Genomic DNA, 18,049 nt, shown 5'->3' with positions numbered 1-18,049 from the left:
AGCTGTTAGTCGGACATCCCCTGAGGGTTCCCAGACTGCGAGAGGGTGCAGGCCGGGCTGAGGGACCCACCCAAGGGCATGAATTTTCGTGCACCGGGCCTCTAGTTAATTTATAAAATGATAAATTTAAAGAGATTGAGACTCAGTTGTCACTCAGGGTCCACCTGCACTTGGGCTCCTGAAGGTCCCTCTGGGTGTGGAGCGAAAGTGGAGGTCCTGGCCACTGTCAGCGGAAAGCAAGGCATGAGGAGGCCTCTGGAGGCAGGGCAGGAAGTCAGGAATGAGGCCAGTGGGCAAATTACAAAGTGCTTTGTATGGTTCCAAGTCCAAAAAACAGATTTTAAGCATTCATTCTTGGTACCGTCCTAAACCATTTTTCTCCTAAGCGATGTCTGATACTTCTCGTCCAGCTGGGAAAATGTCTCCATTTATGGCAGGAGATGCCACAGAGAGGAAATAACCTGGCCAGGAGCAGCAGCTGGGGAGAACGAGGCCAGGGGTCCTGTTACCCAGAATGCTCACACTCAGTGTAAAGATGTCTGTGTTCACCTTCCTCTAGGGTCAGAAGGGAAATCCCAAGGGCCGCCAGAACGAGAGGGTGGTGATCCAGTACCACTACACGCAGTGGCCTGACATGGGCGTCCCCGAATACGCCCTCCCCGTCCTGACCTTTGTGCGGAGGTCCTCAGCCGCCCGCACGCCAGAGATGGGCCCGGTGCTGGTGCACTGCAGGTAGGCTGGGCTTCCTTTCACCCGCCTGGATGCCCTGCGAAGTGGGCAGAGCGGGGCTGTGGACTTGGGAATCTGAACCGCTGTGGTCTTGCTGCTGTTTGATTTAGAAACTGAGTCTTCGTTGAAGACGGGGACCAGTAAAAACTGTTACATAAAACAACCATATTCCCACAATATTAAGAAAGCATCTGCTGCTTTTAAGGTTAAAACAAAATCTACTCTTATATACTCTGATTTGTATAACATGATTGTATTAATAAAATCTCCATTATGTATAGGGAAGCTGCAGGCTGCTCATATGTAAAAATCTGACCTTAAACACAATTTTACAGCTTCCCACCCTAGAGATTTTGTTTCTGTCTATGGCTTTTCTTGTGGGTTCCATGAAATAATTACAGTGTATGAGAGGATTATATTTTCAAAACTTCTCTCCTGCACTACCTTAAACGGCCTTAGTTGGTTGTTTAGAAAGTGCTCTTGCTGAGTTTTGTTTGTAATTGTATTCTTGGCCTTTTTTTCACTTTGGTATTCAGGTGGATGTTGCTTACTCTGTGATTTATGTTTCTAGCTGCACAGCATTTTCTAAGTACTTGTTTGGGCTGTTCTCATGCTCTGCAAGGTCCTTTGCAGAAGTTGGAACCCATCTTCTGTTTAAAATCCCATGAGAACTCTGCATGTTTGCTAACCAAATTAGGAATCACTAAAATAGAGATGAATGGCTATCGAGGGCTTGGGGGTCACACACCAGTGTGAGATGGGGACGTGCTGTGGGGGTACTGCCTAAAGAAGCTTGCTGCTCAGTACACAGGGCTTAGATCTTCCCGTTTTTGATTAACAAAAAAAATGTGAAGAGGAGGCCAGATTTTCCAGATGTGACATTCTTATTCTATACCTGGCTTATTAAAGGAAAGCACCCCTTTAAATAGGAGCTTTCTAATACTGGCAGGGAGCATTGGGCAGAAAGGGGATTTACTGAAAGGACAGTGGGCACCCCCAGAATAACGGGGAGCATTGGGGAACCAGGCACAGGCCGAACCAGCAAAGGAAATTCCCCCATCCTGCTGCAGCAGCTGTGGAGCTGACTGCCGAGGAGGCCGAGAAAGCCAGTGCGCCACTTCCTGGGGCTCCTGTGGTAGGAAGGCAGGCTGTGCTCCCCATCGAGATTCGGGAAGTGGGACCTGTCCTCAGAACCTGTTTGGATGCCATGCAGGATGAATTACGTGTCTAAACAACAGGGTGATTCTATGCTCACTGGCACTTGAGGTGGTAATTTTTCCAGTCGCAGTTCATTACATGAGAAAGCAAGAGGTCCTACCGAGTGTCCTCCTCTCTTCCAGCGCTGGCGTGGGCAGAACAGGCACCTACATAGTGATCGACAGCATGCTGCAGCAGATCAAAGACAAAAGCACAGTGAACGTCCTGGGCTTCCTGAAGCATATCAGGACGCAGCGCAACTACCTCGTCCAGACGGAGGTAAGCTGGCTGCCGGGCTCCGCAAGTGGAATGGTATTGAGGAGACAGATTCATTCTCTCAGGGCCTGAAAAAATTCACTGGTTTGTATTAGAAGGTATCCTGGCCGTGATACCATTCTTTGGCTCCCAGTTTTCCGTTTCTGTGTGGATCTGAAATGTGGAATTCTCAGCAACTACACAAGCACTTATGTAGCCAATACAGTTGGATCTAGGGCTGTGGAGAGTGAAAAATATATGTATAGCATGTGAAAGAACGGTTCTAAAGTCCTTCATTGAACTCCCATTTCTCCATCGTGTGCTACATTGAACTTGTCGTTTGGGGCATGGTAGGGAGGATAGAACTACACTCAGCACAGTCTTACCCTAAACTAAGTTACAGTGGATAAGCAAGTAAGTATGGGGGCAAACCAGATAGGGGTAAATGCTTGAAGAAATCCAGGGGGAGGTCCCTGCTAGGGGAAGAGCTCATCCAAGGTAGATTTTAGTGGTCACCCCTCAGTGGCCTTGCTCAGTGACTGCCATATATTGTGCCTGTTAGGAGCAGTACATTTTCATCCATGATGCCTTGTTGGAAGCCATTCTTGGAAAAGAGACTGAAGTATCTTCAAATCAACTGCATAGCTATGTAAACAGCATCCTCATACCAGGAGTAGGAGGAAAGACACGACTGGAAAAACAGTTCAAGGTAGCGTTTTCATACATTTCTTTGGTAAAAAAGCAAGGAATTAAGAAATGCCACAAGTTTGGGGTCATGTCTTTTTTTGCATGAACATACACACTAAAGTGGATTACTGTTGCCAAAACCGGTTTGGCTCAGTGGATAGAGCGTCGGCCTGCGGACTGGGAGGTCCCGGGTTCGATTCCGGTCAAGGGCATGTGACTTGGTTGCAGGCACATCCCCAGTGGGGGGTGTGCAGGAGGCAGCTGATCGATGTTTCTCTCTCATCGATGTTTCTGACTATCTATCCCTCTTCCTTCCTCTCTGTAAAAAATCAATAAAATATATTTAAAAAAAAATTTAAAGTGGATTACTGTTTTGTTCTCCTCAGGTGTAATGCAAAGAAATACCAAATTTGACCTCTGTATGCATTGTTGGGGCCCAAGTAGATAGTGCGGTGCTGTATTTTCTTCGGAACAATTTACAACTTTATCTGAACATGGGCACCAGCCCCTGACCACAATGACATAATGCTTTAGAATCGGTGCTCACTGTCTAAAAAATACCCTACCCTATCTTATCCTTATTAAGAACACTTATTGAAGACTATCTTAGCAGATAATTTAGAAACTAGGAAAGAGCTGCTAAAGAATACTAAAATTAACTTTTCCTAAATGGTTGTTCTTTTTTCTTTGAAAGGGGCATGAAATTTAAAGGCAGTTATGGTTTATATGGAATTGACTTGGAATAAAGGTAGAAAAAGAGACTGTAAGGGCTGTTAACATAATTAGGACCAGAAAAGCTGTTATCTCAAAGGATTTATTATCTTTCCAATGTTGTCTGTCTCTCTAATCTCTAAGTGCTTTTCTATTTCCTAGTCTCTCAGTCTTTTAAATTCTCTTTTTTTGCACACTGTCCCATGTGTAATTTCCCATTTTGTATCAAGGTGGAAAGAATGAGATGAATCAGTACAGTTTTGGTTTTCATGGTAAAACTTTCATAGACTCTGAAACCTTCATTTGACTCTCCCCTGAAGAAATGAGACAGCCAAGCAAATTATAGCAAGTGATGGGAAGTGAGGAAGATTAATTTCAGAGTTCAGTCATGACAATTTCAAATTTCTAGCTCTCCTTCCATAACATCCAAAGTACTCTAAAAGCGATTTGAGGTAATTACTGTCTCACTTTAAATGTTTAAAATGAATTCCTGAAAAATAATTAAATACCAACATTTCTTAAATGCTGCCTTTTCTATTTCTGTAATATTTTACATGTACTTTTTTTTTTTTTTTTTGCAAACCATATTTCTGGCAAAGGACTTGTGTCCAGAATGTACAAAGAGCTCTCACAACTCAACAATAAGACAACTCAATCAAAAATGGGCAAAAGTTTTGAATACACATTTTATCAAAGAAAATATACAAATGACCAATAAGCACATGAAAAGATGCTCTACATCATTCATCTTTAGGGAAATGGAAATAAAAACCACAGGAAACCATTTCATACCTATTACAGTGTTGGTGCAGTACATGTACTTTTTTAAAAATTCATCAAAGAAATTCGTTCATTCCATTGGGAACCAGGTAATCGGACCTTTTACAGGCACTAACCACTTTAGAACTTGAAGGGGAAAAAATAAGAATCAGAAACTTAATGGCATCCAGGGCCTTTGACATTAGTGTTTGGAGGAGGCCATTCCCATGTATTCTTTTAACATGAGCCAGAGTGTGTGTTTGTGTGTGTGTGTGTGTGTGTGTATATATATATATATATATATATATATATATGTATATATATATATGATTGACAAAGTGGTTCAACCAATTTATATAAACAGGAAGAATAACCAAACTACTAGGCTAATTATAACAATCTTACAAAAATGTCAGTTCAGTTCAACAAAAATTTACTGAGAACTTAGTCAATTCTTTGAGAAATTGATTAGCGCTTTTTAGCATAGCTCTTGTACCTGAAGAATTCCAAGGAAAAATTTCACAAAACCAATGACATCAACAGGAAAAAAATCCACATTCATTCAGTAAATATCTATTACCTAGTACCTATCACAAAGGAGCCAAACCCCTGGTAGAAGAAATAAGCATACAGACAACCAAGATAATACAGAGAAATACCACTAGTGAAACAAAAAATACTCTCCTAGTTTCTAAATTATCTGCTAGGTAGTAATCTGATTATTGGTATATTTCTCCCAAATCATCAGGCAAATGCTATCAATTATACTTTGTTGTTTGTTTTATTTTTTTTACCTTTATTGATAAAATTTAACATTGTAGTTCAAGGTATTTGGATGAACATATGTATTGTGAAATGATTATCACAACAACAAGGATAGTTTGCATGTCCACAACTCTGCCCTTGAATGAAGACTGAAATGTTGTTTTTCTTTCAGCTGGTCACACAGTGTAATGCAAAATACGTGGAATGCTTCAGTGCTCAGAAAGAGTGCAACAAAGAAAAGAACAGAAACTCTTCGGTAGTGCCATGTAAGATCTTACAATCAGTTTGACTTGGTTGGGTGTGTTATATCTTTTCCATTGGATATTACATAGCACTAATATGTAATCGGATACTACCCGGGGAAGGTTATGCGCAGGACAACAGAGGCAATTGGGTCAAATTGGGGAGGGGTGGCTCTCAGTGCCAGCAAGTTACTGCAGCTGCATGACATGAAACCTAGTTTCAGTTCACCTCAAAATGCAAGAACTGGGTTACTTCTACCATATGGAAACTATAAAAAAGTAAAGTCGTTATCCGTTATCACTGTGGCATTAACACTCCTTTAAAACTTGGATTCCCAAGATGAACCTGCACAGTGGTGACTGTACCACTGAAGTATTCTGCCTATTGAGATCAAAGCGCTGTTGCTCGGTGGTGACCTTTGTATAAATAACTCAGGACACAGGCACAGACCTGTGATGATCTCCACTGGGAAAAGCCACTGTGTTTTAAGCCCTTCATGGGGAGAGCGATATGGATAAGCCGATGGCAAAAGAGCGAAGTAAGATATAGTGGTGCAATTGTAGGACTATGAAACCAGAAAAAACTTGATCTGAAACCTGTCATCTCTGCCAGAGTATCAGTGGTGTGCTGTGAAAATGTCTCCTACAGTAAAACTATTCCCACACTGCCTATGTCCTGGGAACGTGGAGCCCGTTTCATTTTACATGCTGCTAAGCTGTAACACTTTAGCTTGGATAAAAAGAAAGGGGAGCCAGGAGGATGTTACCAGGTAAATTTAGGACGTGCTGTTGTTTCCATGTGTGTAATAGACAAATGTGGCGTTTTGTTTTCTCGTGACAGCTGAGCGCGCTCGAGTGGGCCTTGCACCATTGCCTGGAATGAAAGGAACAGATTACATTAATGCTTCTTATATCATGGTGAGAGTCAACCATTAATTATAAATAAAGTCAATTAAACTGAAAGGTGCTAAAGAGCAGATACCACCTATGTAACTGATTTCATTTTTCAAAGAACTTATCAATGTGTAATATCAAAATTATAGAGATTTCCGTGTCTTGGAACCTCTAACAAAAGACCCCTAATTGTTGGGAGTACAAAAATGCTTAAACTAAGAAAAGCACTTGTTAAGGAATTAATTTTATTGTTAATTCCACCCATCTCGTCTTTAAATAAATGTTGAAATTACTGTTAAGTAAAAACAGCAGGGGCAACTAGAAGTGAATTGTACATGGAGAGAAAATTGTCTACACGTGTTAGCAGAAGTGCATCTAAAAATTAGCCAAATGCACTGAATGCCTTTTTTCAATTATTTCAGTACAGTTCAAGCAGTGCTACCTTATTTCATGAATATGTTTTACTTCTGCAAAGTTAGAATAAAATACTCATAAATCAATAACTGTTTGTCTTCCTAACTGAAGGGCTATTACAGGAGTAATGAATTTATTATAACCCAGCATCCTCTGCCACATACCACGAAAGATTTCTGGCGAATGATTTGGGATCACAATGCACAGATCATTGTCATGCTGCCAGACAACCAGAGCTTGGTAAGTGAAGCACATCTGCTATATGTTAACGAGCCGGTGCAGCCAGAAGCATGAATTACTTTGGTACCTTGCCACAGGGCTGTATAGTGTCTGTAGATGCTAGGGAGGGAACCCAGACCTCTCATCTTTAAGTCTGCTCAGATTCCTTTTGCAGACTCAGTTACCCTCCCTGCCAGGTCATTACTTGATTTCTAATGCTGGTGGTACCGCCCCTCAGTTGCACTGTGCATAGCAGTGCAGCAGCAGGTTTTGAAAAAGTTCTTTTTATTAACTTCATTAATGCATAACCTTCAACGACCTCTATAAATAATAGCAGCTAACATTTGAGAATGTAGCTGTATTTATCACTCTACATGTATTTTTTTAACTTATTGAGGTGGCACGGGTTATTAACTCATTCATTCTCCTCTACAATTGCATAACATAGGTACTATTATCTCATTTCATAGCTGGGGAAACTGAGGGAAGTAAGTTGCTCAAGGGCATACATGAATGATCAATCAGAGTCAAGATTTAAACCTGAGTCGCCTGAGCTCATACTTTCAATCATTTTTGCTGTAGTGTGTGTCCCACCCACATCATAGAAGTATCTCCCAGCCACCCCCCAAAAAATTGTATAAAAAGTAATAACACTGCTTTTCCCTGCCATCGGTAAGGCAGAGCCATTACAGGGAAGGAGGTAAGGAAAGGCTCTCCCATTCCCACTTAAAGGTGTTTAAGAACTTCACTAAGCAACTACCTCTTTCTCCTCTCTTTAGTCCTTCCCTGTTGAGCTCTCTAAACTATGTAAGAGAAGGGTCAGCAAGTATGCATAGATAAACTTAAATTTCTGTGCTTAGATCTCTACGTTTCAAAATTACTTGGGTTCAAAAGTTACTGTAAGGACATGTGAGAACATGAAGTCAAAACAAAAACATGATGAGGATCTGCCTCATGAGTGTCAGATTGGTGAGGTTTTCAGTCAGGAAAGAACAGTGTGATTGAACCCTAGTCTGGGTGACATGCATTTGACTGTGTGCCCAGTCAGTAGGAGCTTCTTCGCTGTCGCATTCTGCTCCAGCTTCAGAATACCAAGACTGCTTCTGCACCATAGAGTGGCAACCAAGTTGAGAAGCTGAAGCTGAAAACCGAGTGTAAATTTTCAAATTAGCTGGCAGTAGGGGTCTGTTCTGTTGGCATGAGGAATTTGGAGGCATTTAGGGCTGTTAAGACATTCATTTGTTGGATGAATTAGTATTTTATTTTCACTTAACAGAGGACAGCACCAAAAGCATGTACCCCCAAGCTCATTGGTATGGGGAGGCTGGACCAAATGAGTGGACACATGGTCTGCAGACAGGATATAGCAGTGGTCGGCAAACTCATTAGTCAACAGAGCCAAATATCAACAGTACAACGATTAAAATTTCTTTTGAGAGCTGAAAACCGACTTCTGTGCATGGGCCACGAAGTTTCAATCACACTGTACGTGCGCGCCCACACGTGGTATTTTGTGCAAGAGCCACACTCAAGGGGCCAAAGAGCTGCATGTGGCTCACGAGCTGCAGTTTGCCAACCACTGGGATATAGGAACTGCCCTGGACCACGTCATCTCAGTGTCGCTGAGGCATAGGGGGGCTGCAGTAGCATCACACTGGTCTGTACTCTCAGCTCCAGTACCAAAGTCAGATTCATATATTGTAGTTTTTCCTAAAAACAGTGTCTCTGGCCAGTGCTTCTCAGTGGTTAGGGCATCAACTGATATACCAAAGGGTCTTGGGTTCAATCCCCAGCCCTGGTCAAGGTGTGTGCAGGAGGCAACCAATCTATGTATCTTTCTCACATTGATGTCTCTCTCTCTCTCCCCCCCTTCCACTCTCTCTAAAAATTAGTGGGGAGAATATCCTTGGGTGAGGATTAACAACAAAAAATTTAAAAATGTTTCTGGACTCCTCTGTTTACTTTATTGTTTGTTACTAGTATTAACTTTACAAGACCTCAATTCTTGACTAGCCCGGAAGTCACTGGCTCCTGATGCAGAAAGCACCGTTAGAGGTGCCTAGATATCGCTGACCTCTGTAAATATATTTGTCACAAAATAAGCATGAGAGTAGGGTGCCTACTGAATTAACGAGTAGCATTTGTTTTTCTCAGTCTTTCAAGATGACCCATTATTCCCGTTTACTACCTGTATTCAAATGTTTCTCTCTGCCTTTATGTCACCATAACTACATCACTCTGGAAGCCTTTAGACCACTCCATAATTTACTCTTCATGTTGTCCTCATACAAGTTCTCTGAGATAGGTAGTGTTACTCTTCCACTTTGCAGCCATGGAGTGTAAGGCTCGGCTACATTGATTGATTCAGGATCACATCCACCCTAAATCCTATGCTTAGTCTGTGCATATTAGTTAAATTTAGTGGCCTTGTCCATCATCAATGACCTTGTTTTTAATATCTGTTAAAAGGGCCCTACTTCCATCTCCTTTGGATGAAATTTATTGAAACACTGACAGTTACAGACTTCTTTTGTATAGACTGAACCCAATCGCTAATCTGCTTCCCCTTATGCTGAGCTTTAAAAATAAAAATGTACTTGGCAATAGCTGTATTGAAACTTGAAAGGGTGATAAGTCTTATTGGACTGTTGGCTCATTTCTAATGCAACATTGTAATATTAAACAAAACCCTCTTTGTTTTGAACACTATTCAGAATTATTTCTGACTTCACTAGCAGTATCTTAGCATTTTCAGGAAAATGCCCAAAGAAAGTTTAGTTTGCCTTAGGAACTGATTAGGGAAGGGAGGAGGGCTTATTGTCAAAATCATTGTATTTCTCAGTTCCCAACCTCTGCAACAATTAACTTTTTTAAGGTCGCCACAGTTTTCAAGGATAGAATTCAAGTACGAAGCCTGAATGTTTACTTTTAATTTTAAAATAGATGAACATTTTAAAGCTTGCCTGATTCAAGGCTAAAAGGCTTTCTACTTTATCCCCTTTGAAACCTAACATCACGTACTAACTTTCCTTTTAAAAGAACATCTTGTAACTACAGCCAAATGCTTATTTATGTACAGCCTCTTTCCCTTAACATTTTAACATTTTATCAGAGATTTTAGACAACTCATGGACCTCTCTTGAGTCCCGATGTCCTGTAAATGCCGATGAGAAAAATCCCTTACCTCACTAGTCTAGTATACTGTAATCATTAAATAAGATAGATAATGTTATGAAAGTCCTTTGCAAAATGTTAACCAACTGTGAACTATTATTAACATAATCCATAGGAAATGACAATTAGCCTGTCTTAGTTGCTTAAGCAATTATGAATAATAGCTTAGAATTAATTGACCTAAATCTTGTCTCCTTTTCCACGACAATTATATTACAGAGCACTTCTCAGCCGCGGCCAGTGCATCCTCCGTAGATGCATTTTGGTTGTTACAGTGACATAGGTGAGAACTGGTAGAAATGGTTATGATCACGTATGTTTTACAATAGAATGCAATAAATATCCAGTGAACTCAGCATGATTAGGTAAGGATATAATTCTATGAACCTAATTTAAAAGATGACTTGAGAGGTACGGCAAATGTAAGAAATCATTTTGCAAGAAAATTCATAAACAAATGTTTGACAGCACTGCAGAGGATTTTATCTATGTATGTATTTTGGTTCCCATAGGCAGAAGATGAGTTTGTGTACTGGCCAAGTCGAGAAGAATCCATGAACTGTGAGGCCTTTACCGTCACCCTTATCAGCAAAGACAGACTGTGCCTCTCTAATGAAGAACAGATTATCATCCACGACTTTATTCTGGAAGCTACACAGGTAACCTAACCCTCAGTGCTGAGGAATAGCTATATCTAGGCAGATTGGCCTGAGTAACTGACCACCCTCCAGGCATGTGAGTATGACTTCATGTTAAATATGTATACTTCCCCTTTTTCCACCTTCCAGCATTTGCTTTCCCAGCTGGGTGGATGAAACGTAACCAGCTTCTCTGAGTGAGCACATACAAATGGGTCTGTTGACATAATTGGAACAAACAATATTCTAGAGCTCAGTGTTTTTTTTGCCATCAGAAATGGAAAGCTTGTGGTGTGTTGCAGGGATGATAATGATAAGACTTTTGGTTACACAGTATTTTGATGTGTAGTAACTGCCTTCTTAAGGGGCAGGTAAGAGGGGAGCTGGCTTATATTAGTAACTGAAATGATCTCCTAACCTCTTCCTCTTCTTTAATTTTAAAGATTAGAAAAATTGTCACATGAAATTTTTGCCTGAACAAAATAGGATTCTTCTGTTTCACTGTCATGAGCTGCTCGCTCTGGATTCTTTAGCTGTCTGTCTGCAAGAAGTGCTTTCTCAGGAGCAGGTTCCAGCCACTGGATGGTAGAGTGAGATGAACTCTGTTGTCTCATTGTAGGATGATTATGTCCTGGAAGTCCGGCACTTTCAGTGTCCCAAGTGGCCTAACCCAGACGCCCCCATCAGCAGTACCTTTGAACTTGTCAACGTCATCAAGGAAGAGGCCTTGACAAGGGATGGCCCCACCATTGTCCACGATGAGTATGTATCTGCTTCTTAAGTTTCAAGTTCACATAGTTGCCTGTTGCATTGCTCCAGTAGCGGAAAGGGAAGACATTTTAGAAACTTGTTCCCTCTCAGGGACAATTCTGTATCATTTCTAACTTGTACCTGTGCAGGGTGTTGTGGTCCGGTCTGCATTTTAACGTGTCGAACCCTTCAAGGCTTCAGGTTCTAGAATGTGTGCTCTAGAAAGGGGAAAGTCCTGTATCTGAGCCCAGAAAAATAGATTTGCATGCTTGCCGAGGTTTTATGTTTCAGTAACACAAATAATCAGTTAAATTACTAATTATCTATGTTGACTGGATAGTTACCTTTATTTTAACACTCCTACATTGAATTTTCAAAAACACCTATTAGGGAAGAAACCTTTTAAAATATGGATTAGTTGATTAGCAGTAAAGTTGAACTACTAGAGTTTACAGTGTGCTTTGAAGTTTAGAGTTCTGTCTTTGGGGTTTTAAAGGTAAAGTTGCTCCTGGCTCAGAGATTTTAAGGTACAAACAGTGTTCAAACCCAGCTCCATCCACTTTCCTAAGAGGAAAAGGGCCACAGACAGGCCTCATGGTGTATGGGTATCTGGACAAACCTGCGAGTCAGCTGTATCGAACCTCACCAACCTTTAGCCAACATGGCACTAGTTACACATCCTCATCTCTAGTTTAGTTCCCAGGGATCTAGCTTTCTTGGCCAGTGCATCCGTCATGCTCATTAAATTACCAACTACTTCAATAGCATAGGTATTAGTCCATTTGAAAGTAAAGCTTATGTTGTCTTCCCCCACACCACCCCCTTGAACTTATGATATAATTGAAAGTGCACAAAGATTTTTGGCCTAGGTCAGCACCTTTACCTCAAATCCAGAGTTCTTTTCTATTTGAAGGAAGCCATTTTACTGGCTGCTTCCTTAGGAAATAGTGACTATTGCAGAATGTTGGCCTTAGATTAAGAATTAAGATTAGTAGAGCATTATAGTCCAAACTTCAGTTAATGTGAAAACCACCAACAGTGTATAAAAATAGCACACAGACAGCCTCAAAATTACTGGGTATGAAACTTTAGGGTAGGCAGTTATACATAAATTTAGGGCTGATTCTAGAGGGTCCCCCCCCGCCCCCCGCCCACTAAAGTGAATCCTTTTTAAATTACTTCTTGGTGTTACCATCTTCTATTAATTCAGGTCAAATCCTAATGTTGCTGCCCAAGTTCTAAGACTCACTTGGATGGTATGGTAATACTCCAAGGAATTTTGTCCTAAAATCAGTAAAACACTTAATCTTATAGTTTTATGGTAAGGGAAGGAGAAAAGAAAAAAACACCACCACCTAGTTAAACAGTATTAGCAGCACTGTTTTATTCACTTATTCATATTCAGCTTTTGGGTGTATTATTCAATGATTTTTATTTTATTCCACCTCTGAAATTATCAAAGGTAGCTGTTCTTAGGCCTAAATAAGAAAAAGTTAACCCTAAACCAGTGGGTCTACAAATATCATATATAAGTGAGCGGGATGAAAACCACCTAAAGCAGTGTGTTCATTCATTTCTCCATCCACCGTCATTAGGTGATAAGCGATTCCATAGAAATTCCTTTTCCACATTACTCAGGAACAACTTTAAACTTTTAAACAGCTGCTAGCTCTAGTGCAATACTCTGAATGCCAGTGACCTTTCAGTACCTATAAATATTCCTTCATGATGGCCTACAAACCCCTTATATGTAGCTTATCTAAAACCAAACTTGTCCTCTTCCAGCTGGCCCCATCTACCACCTCTTGTTTCTGCTCCCCACCCTTCCAGCACACTTTCCAAATTCTTCACAGTTTGGCCTGCTTCCTTTTCCAGCTGCCAGCCCATCCTCCTACAGGCCACTTTCCCTGCAAAGTCTCTTTCCTCTGAGTGCCCCTTCATTCAACACACTGTTCAAAATGTCTGTAACTCATTTCAGAGGTTTCAAAATCATTTATAAACATCACATCCTTACCAGAGCCATTCCTATTTATCATATACTAGAGGCCTGGTGCATGAATTCGTGCACCAGTGGGGTCCCTCGGCCTGGCTTGCAGGATCAGGCTGAAATTGGCTGACATCCCCGAGGGGTCCCGGATTGCAAGAGGATGCAGGCCAGGCCAAGGGACCCCACCGGTGCACTATCGGGGCCCGGGAGGGCTCCAGGGCATGCCCGGCTTATCTCGCTCAGTTGTAATCGGCTAGACCCCAGCAGCAAGCTAACCTACCAGTCGGAGTGCCTGCCCATAGCGACCAGTCAACTGTCTGCCTGCTGGTGGTCAGTCCATGTCATAGTGAGAGTTTGAGTGGCCTTAGCATATCATTAGCATACCATGCTTTGATTGGCTGAACAGCTGACCAGACAGCATATTAGGCTTTTATTATATATGATTGTAACTATTTGTCCACATGACTGTTGAGACCAGCAGTGGTAACTTTCTCAGCTCAGTCTCCACGAGTGAAGCCCAGTGCCTGGCACATAGTGGGTGCTGGGCAAGTATTGGCATTAGTGGGTACTATGCTTCAGACTGTGATGACCTACAAAAATTCAAGGTTATGTACCCCGATATGAATTTTCCCCAGAGAGCCTTGCACCTTGTTTTTTGTTGCGTTTGTCAATTCTGTGAGCAGTAAAACCAATTTACAAAGTGTTTTAAGCTCAAAATTAGAAGTGAGCAGACTTGGAGAGCAGACCTGAGCGCTTCTACTGTAAGTCAGAGTTCAGCTCTCAGTGCACAGACTCCACGATATCTCCGGTCTTCACAGCGATCTTTTTAACACCTGCTTTCAGGGTCCTCAGCTCTGAGCCAGGTAGATGACATTTCTAGATAAATGACAGAATTCCTCACCAAAAAGTAAAATGATGCTCTTTGAGGGCAGGCTGATTAGTTAAGAATTTCTATATAGCTACAACAGAGCACTAAACTTAAGCATCCTGTATTCATCTGTTTAAGTCAGTTCTCTTCAGAGCTGAGCCATATCATTACTGTCAAGTTTTTACAAGGAAGTCTGTTTCTACAGAAGTTGGAAGATAGGCATGGTTCTTACAGTCTTGTGAGACAGAAGATGAGGCCCTCACTCACAGCACATTCACTCTGGGGGCGTATCTGTCACCCTGTTGGATATCACAGTAGCCTAATTTCACTGAATAGTTCTCGAAGTGTGTTCTAAGGACATTTGATTGAGGGATTGGAGGGGAAAGGGACAGTCTTCAAGGCCCTTCTGTCGCGAGCATCCAGTACAGCGTTCCCGAGCTGTGTGACCTGGGAGGGCATCCTCGCTCTGATGCTTAATGGAATGTTGTGCTTGCATGGTTTTCCTCAGTTCTGATTTCTGATATTGACAGATATAGCCAAAATAAGCAAAAGCTCTTTGGGGGTTTTCAATAACTTATTTTAATTTGGTCCTGAGACAGTCTATAGGAGATGCAGAAATGTATGGAGTGCCTTCTATACCAGCTGCTGCAAAGACACTCCATCACCAATTCATTTAATCCTCAAATTTACCCTCTGGGAGGGGAGCTTTAGGATCCCTGCTTCACATATGAGAAAACAAGTATAGTGATGCTCAGTAACAGCCTGTGTACACAGATAGTGTCAGAGCTACAATCAGTGGGGACCAGTGTAAAATGAAAATGCAGGAACAATTGTCCAAAAATTAAGAATTTCTACATGGCTACAACAGAGCACTAAACTTAAGTGCAGGGCCCTTCTGAGTAGGGGATCCAGCAAACCACACCCCCGCTTCTCCTCGCAGCTGCCCAGGTGGCAAGGCTAGAAGCCAGCCCTGCCACATTCGAATCCAGCTACTTTCACAGTAAGCATCCTGCACTCACATCTGTCAGACTGAGTGTTTTCCTACTTTCTCATTCACTTACAAAGTTTTAATTTCTTATAGTACTGCGGAAAGTGTTTGCATTGCTATTTCCCCCCAAGGTTGCATTCTTGGCTATCATGTTAAAAACAACCTCTTAAGAGCAAAGCTGTAACAATTGTGAGTAGTGATATGAAATAGTAGAAAGTAATTAAATGGGCATATAGATGTTATGATATACACTGACTATGCAAGGAACTCTGGTGTGTTATAAATGCATATAAGCCTAACCAGTGGTCACAGACAACAAGGGGGTGGGGGCATGCGTGGGGATGGGAATGGGGAGATGAGGACAAATATGTGATACCTTAACCAATAAAGAAATTTTAAAAAAAAACCCAATGGAAAAAAAATAAAATGTGTATCAGCAGAGCACCTACAAACATTGCATTGGTTGGTAACTTAATTGGTTGGTTGCATTTCTTTTGATGACTTTGTGGCATAGGAAGGGAAAGATGAAAATGTTTAACAGCACTAATTAAACAAGCACTGCTTTGAGGGAGTGCAGACAAGCTGCCAGAGGCAGGACTTTGTATACTATTCTAACAGATCTAGCTTATAAATGACCTGCCTCATTTTTTACCATGGCCCTATAATTTTAAATGCAGATCCATGAAACTTGACAAACATCCTTTAATCCTACTCAACTCCCAAACTGCAAAAAAAAAAAAAAAAAAAAAAGGCCTTTCAGTCTTTATTCTTTCAGACCCATGCTTGGTTTATAGAAGGTACTTAAAAATATCTGTGCAATTGATTTGACTTAGTTTTTAGTCATGTTTAATGTCATCTTGTGTAGATACTTCATTTTAATTTAGATACTGACTTAAGAGTGGCTAAATATAGGAAAGGCCAGAGCAACCTCACATGGTTTGGATAACTTTAAGAAAGAAGAGGAAAAGGGTCCCCAAGTTTCTCTAGAACAGACTAGCAAAGGTTCAATTCTCGCCCTGGAAAACATCAGTACCATGCTAAAATGAGAAAGTAGTAAACTCAGTACAACTTAGCATCTGAGGAAAGAGCAATCATAGCAGGATTTTAAAATATGCTCAGAGATCTGAAGGAAGACTCTGTGAAATGAATTAAAAACCTGTGTTGTGTGTCAGGAACAAATTAGAGCCTAGGAAATGGAAAGACGTGCTGGTAGTAAAATGGGCAAAGCTGCAATCAAACTCGTAAGCTGGATACAGAAGTTTCAACATATGTCTAAATGGCTGAGGTTTTCTGAGAACTGAATAAAGAGATAAATTCTTACACAGAATGATCAGGATACATTGGAACAATAAGAAATCTGAATACCACAGTTAACAAGACTAATCTAATAGTGATATATAAAAGAGTTTACCTAAGAGACTGTATTGAGAGACCGTATAGTCTCTTCACATGCAAATATTTTATTTAGATAAATTGACCATAAATGGAATTTGAGCACATTAAAAAGAATGTCACACAAGGGCACATTCATTGATTATAATGCATTAATATTAAAAACCAATAATGAAATGAGGCCCCAAATCCTTATACTAAGACACTGAAGTCCTTATATCTAGAATTGTAGATAATTGATGGGTTATTGAAAATAGAAATTACAAAATACTTAAATGTAGCCAAACTACACTGAGAAAAAAAAATTCTAGCGTAAGCTGTATTTATTGCAGAAAAGATTAAAAATAAGGCTAATGTTTCACCTCAAGAAAACAGGAAAAAAATAGATTTAAAAAGTTCAAGGAATTAAAAGGTAAAACTCAACAGTAATGAAAAGATAGAACTTAGAAAAATGGTGAGAAAAATATGCCATATATCTGTAATTACATGAAAACATTTGAGAATTGTTAATATCCTTGGGTGTGATGATAATGTTTACTTTTAGAGTTTTATAACAAAAAAATACTTGGGATTTTTTTCAACGTACATGGGGGAGGAAGTAGAGATAAGATTTCCCTTGAGCTGGTGACTGTTATGATTTATCAGTGGCTACAGTAGTACTGTACTTTTATGTAGGTTTGGTATTTTCTATAATAAAAGGCTAAAATAATAGAAGTATTTTAAAGGACATAAATATTTAAAACTATTTATAATTCCATACTGTAAACTCCTTTATAACTTGAAAGTATGACCAATGCACTACCCTGTTTTCCCCGTTGACCTCCTCCCCCTGCTTCCTACCACCAGGCTTTCACTGCACTGTTGTCGGCATCCATGGGTTATGTATGTGCATATAAGTTCTTTGGTTAATCTCTTCCTGCCCCTCTCCCTTCAATCATAAGCATAATAAATAATACTTTTTGAACATACGGAAGATGTGCTAGTCTCTGTTCCTAGCCATTTACATGTATCAGCTCAAAGCTAGGCTCTAGTCACCAGCTATGAGGCTTTGGCCAGTTAATTCACCTGAATGTGCCTTGTTTCTTCAACATCAAAATGTGGATAATAGTACCTAAAAATAGGTTATTGTGAAGGTTAAGTTGATGCATGTAAAATATCTAAAAAAGAGCCTAGCAACATAGTAAGAGCACACCACACATTAGTGATGACTAAGAACTGAATAAAGGATGAGTTCTCAAAACTGTTAAGGCCACTAAGTTCTGACAGGCTGCATTTAAACAACACACATAGAACAGACATTAGAATATGAATAAAAATGTCTAAATACTGTCAAATAAACCAGTGTGTTATATTCAAAGAATTATACATCATGAAGAAATT

The 18,049-nt window shown here is 40.5% G+C and overlaps 1 protein-coding gene across 1 annotated transcript in view; it reads left to right on the top strand.

Annotated features, from left to right (window-relative positions):
* The window catches only part of PTPRG (protein tyrosine phosphatase receptor type G), a 696,636-nt gene that overhangs the window by 672,141 nt on the left and 6,446 nt on the right, over positions 1 to 18,049 (top strand). Inside the window, exons 20-27 of the mRNA XM_080675721.1 lie at positions 560 to 732; positions 2,070 to 2,205; positions 2,744 to 2,890; positions 5,276 to 5,369; positions 6,187 to 6,263; positions 6,765 to 6,893; positions 10,559 to 10,705; positions 11,304 to 11,446. Of these exons, the coding sequence (XP_080531847.1) occupies positions 560 to 732; positions 2,070 to 2,205; positions 2,744 to 2,890; positions 5,276 to 5,369; positions 6,187 to 6,263; positions 6,765 to 6,893; positions 10,559 to 10,705; positions 11,304 to 11,446 (1,046 nt within the window). The remainder of the gene's footprint in view (positions 1 to 559; positions 733 to 2,069; positions 2,206 to 2,743; positions 2,891 to 5,275; positions 5,370 to 6,186; positions 6,264 to 6,764; positions 6,894 to 10,558; positions 10,706 to 11,303; positions 11,447 to 18,049) is intronic.

This window comes from Plecotus auritus (genome assembly GCF_963455305.1).
Source record: "Plecotus auritus genome assembly, chromosome: 6".
Lineage (NCBI taxonomy): Eukaryota > Metazoa > Chordata > Mammalia > Chiroptera > Vespertilionidae > Plecotus > Plecotus auritus.
Note: the sequence above shows the minus strand (reverse complement) of the source record. Positions and strands in the feature narration are given on the sequence as shown.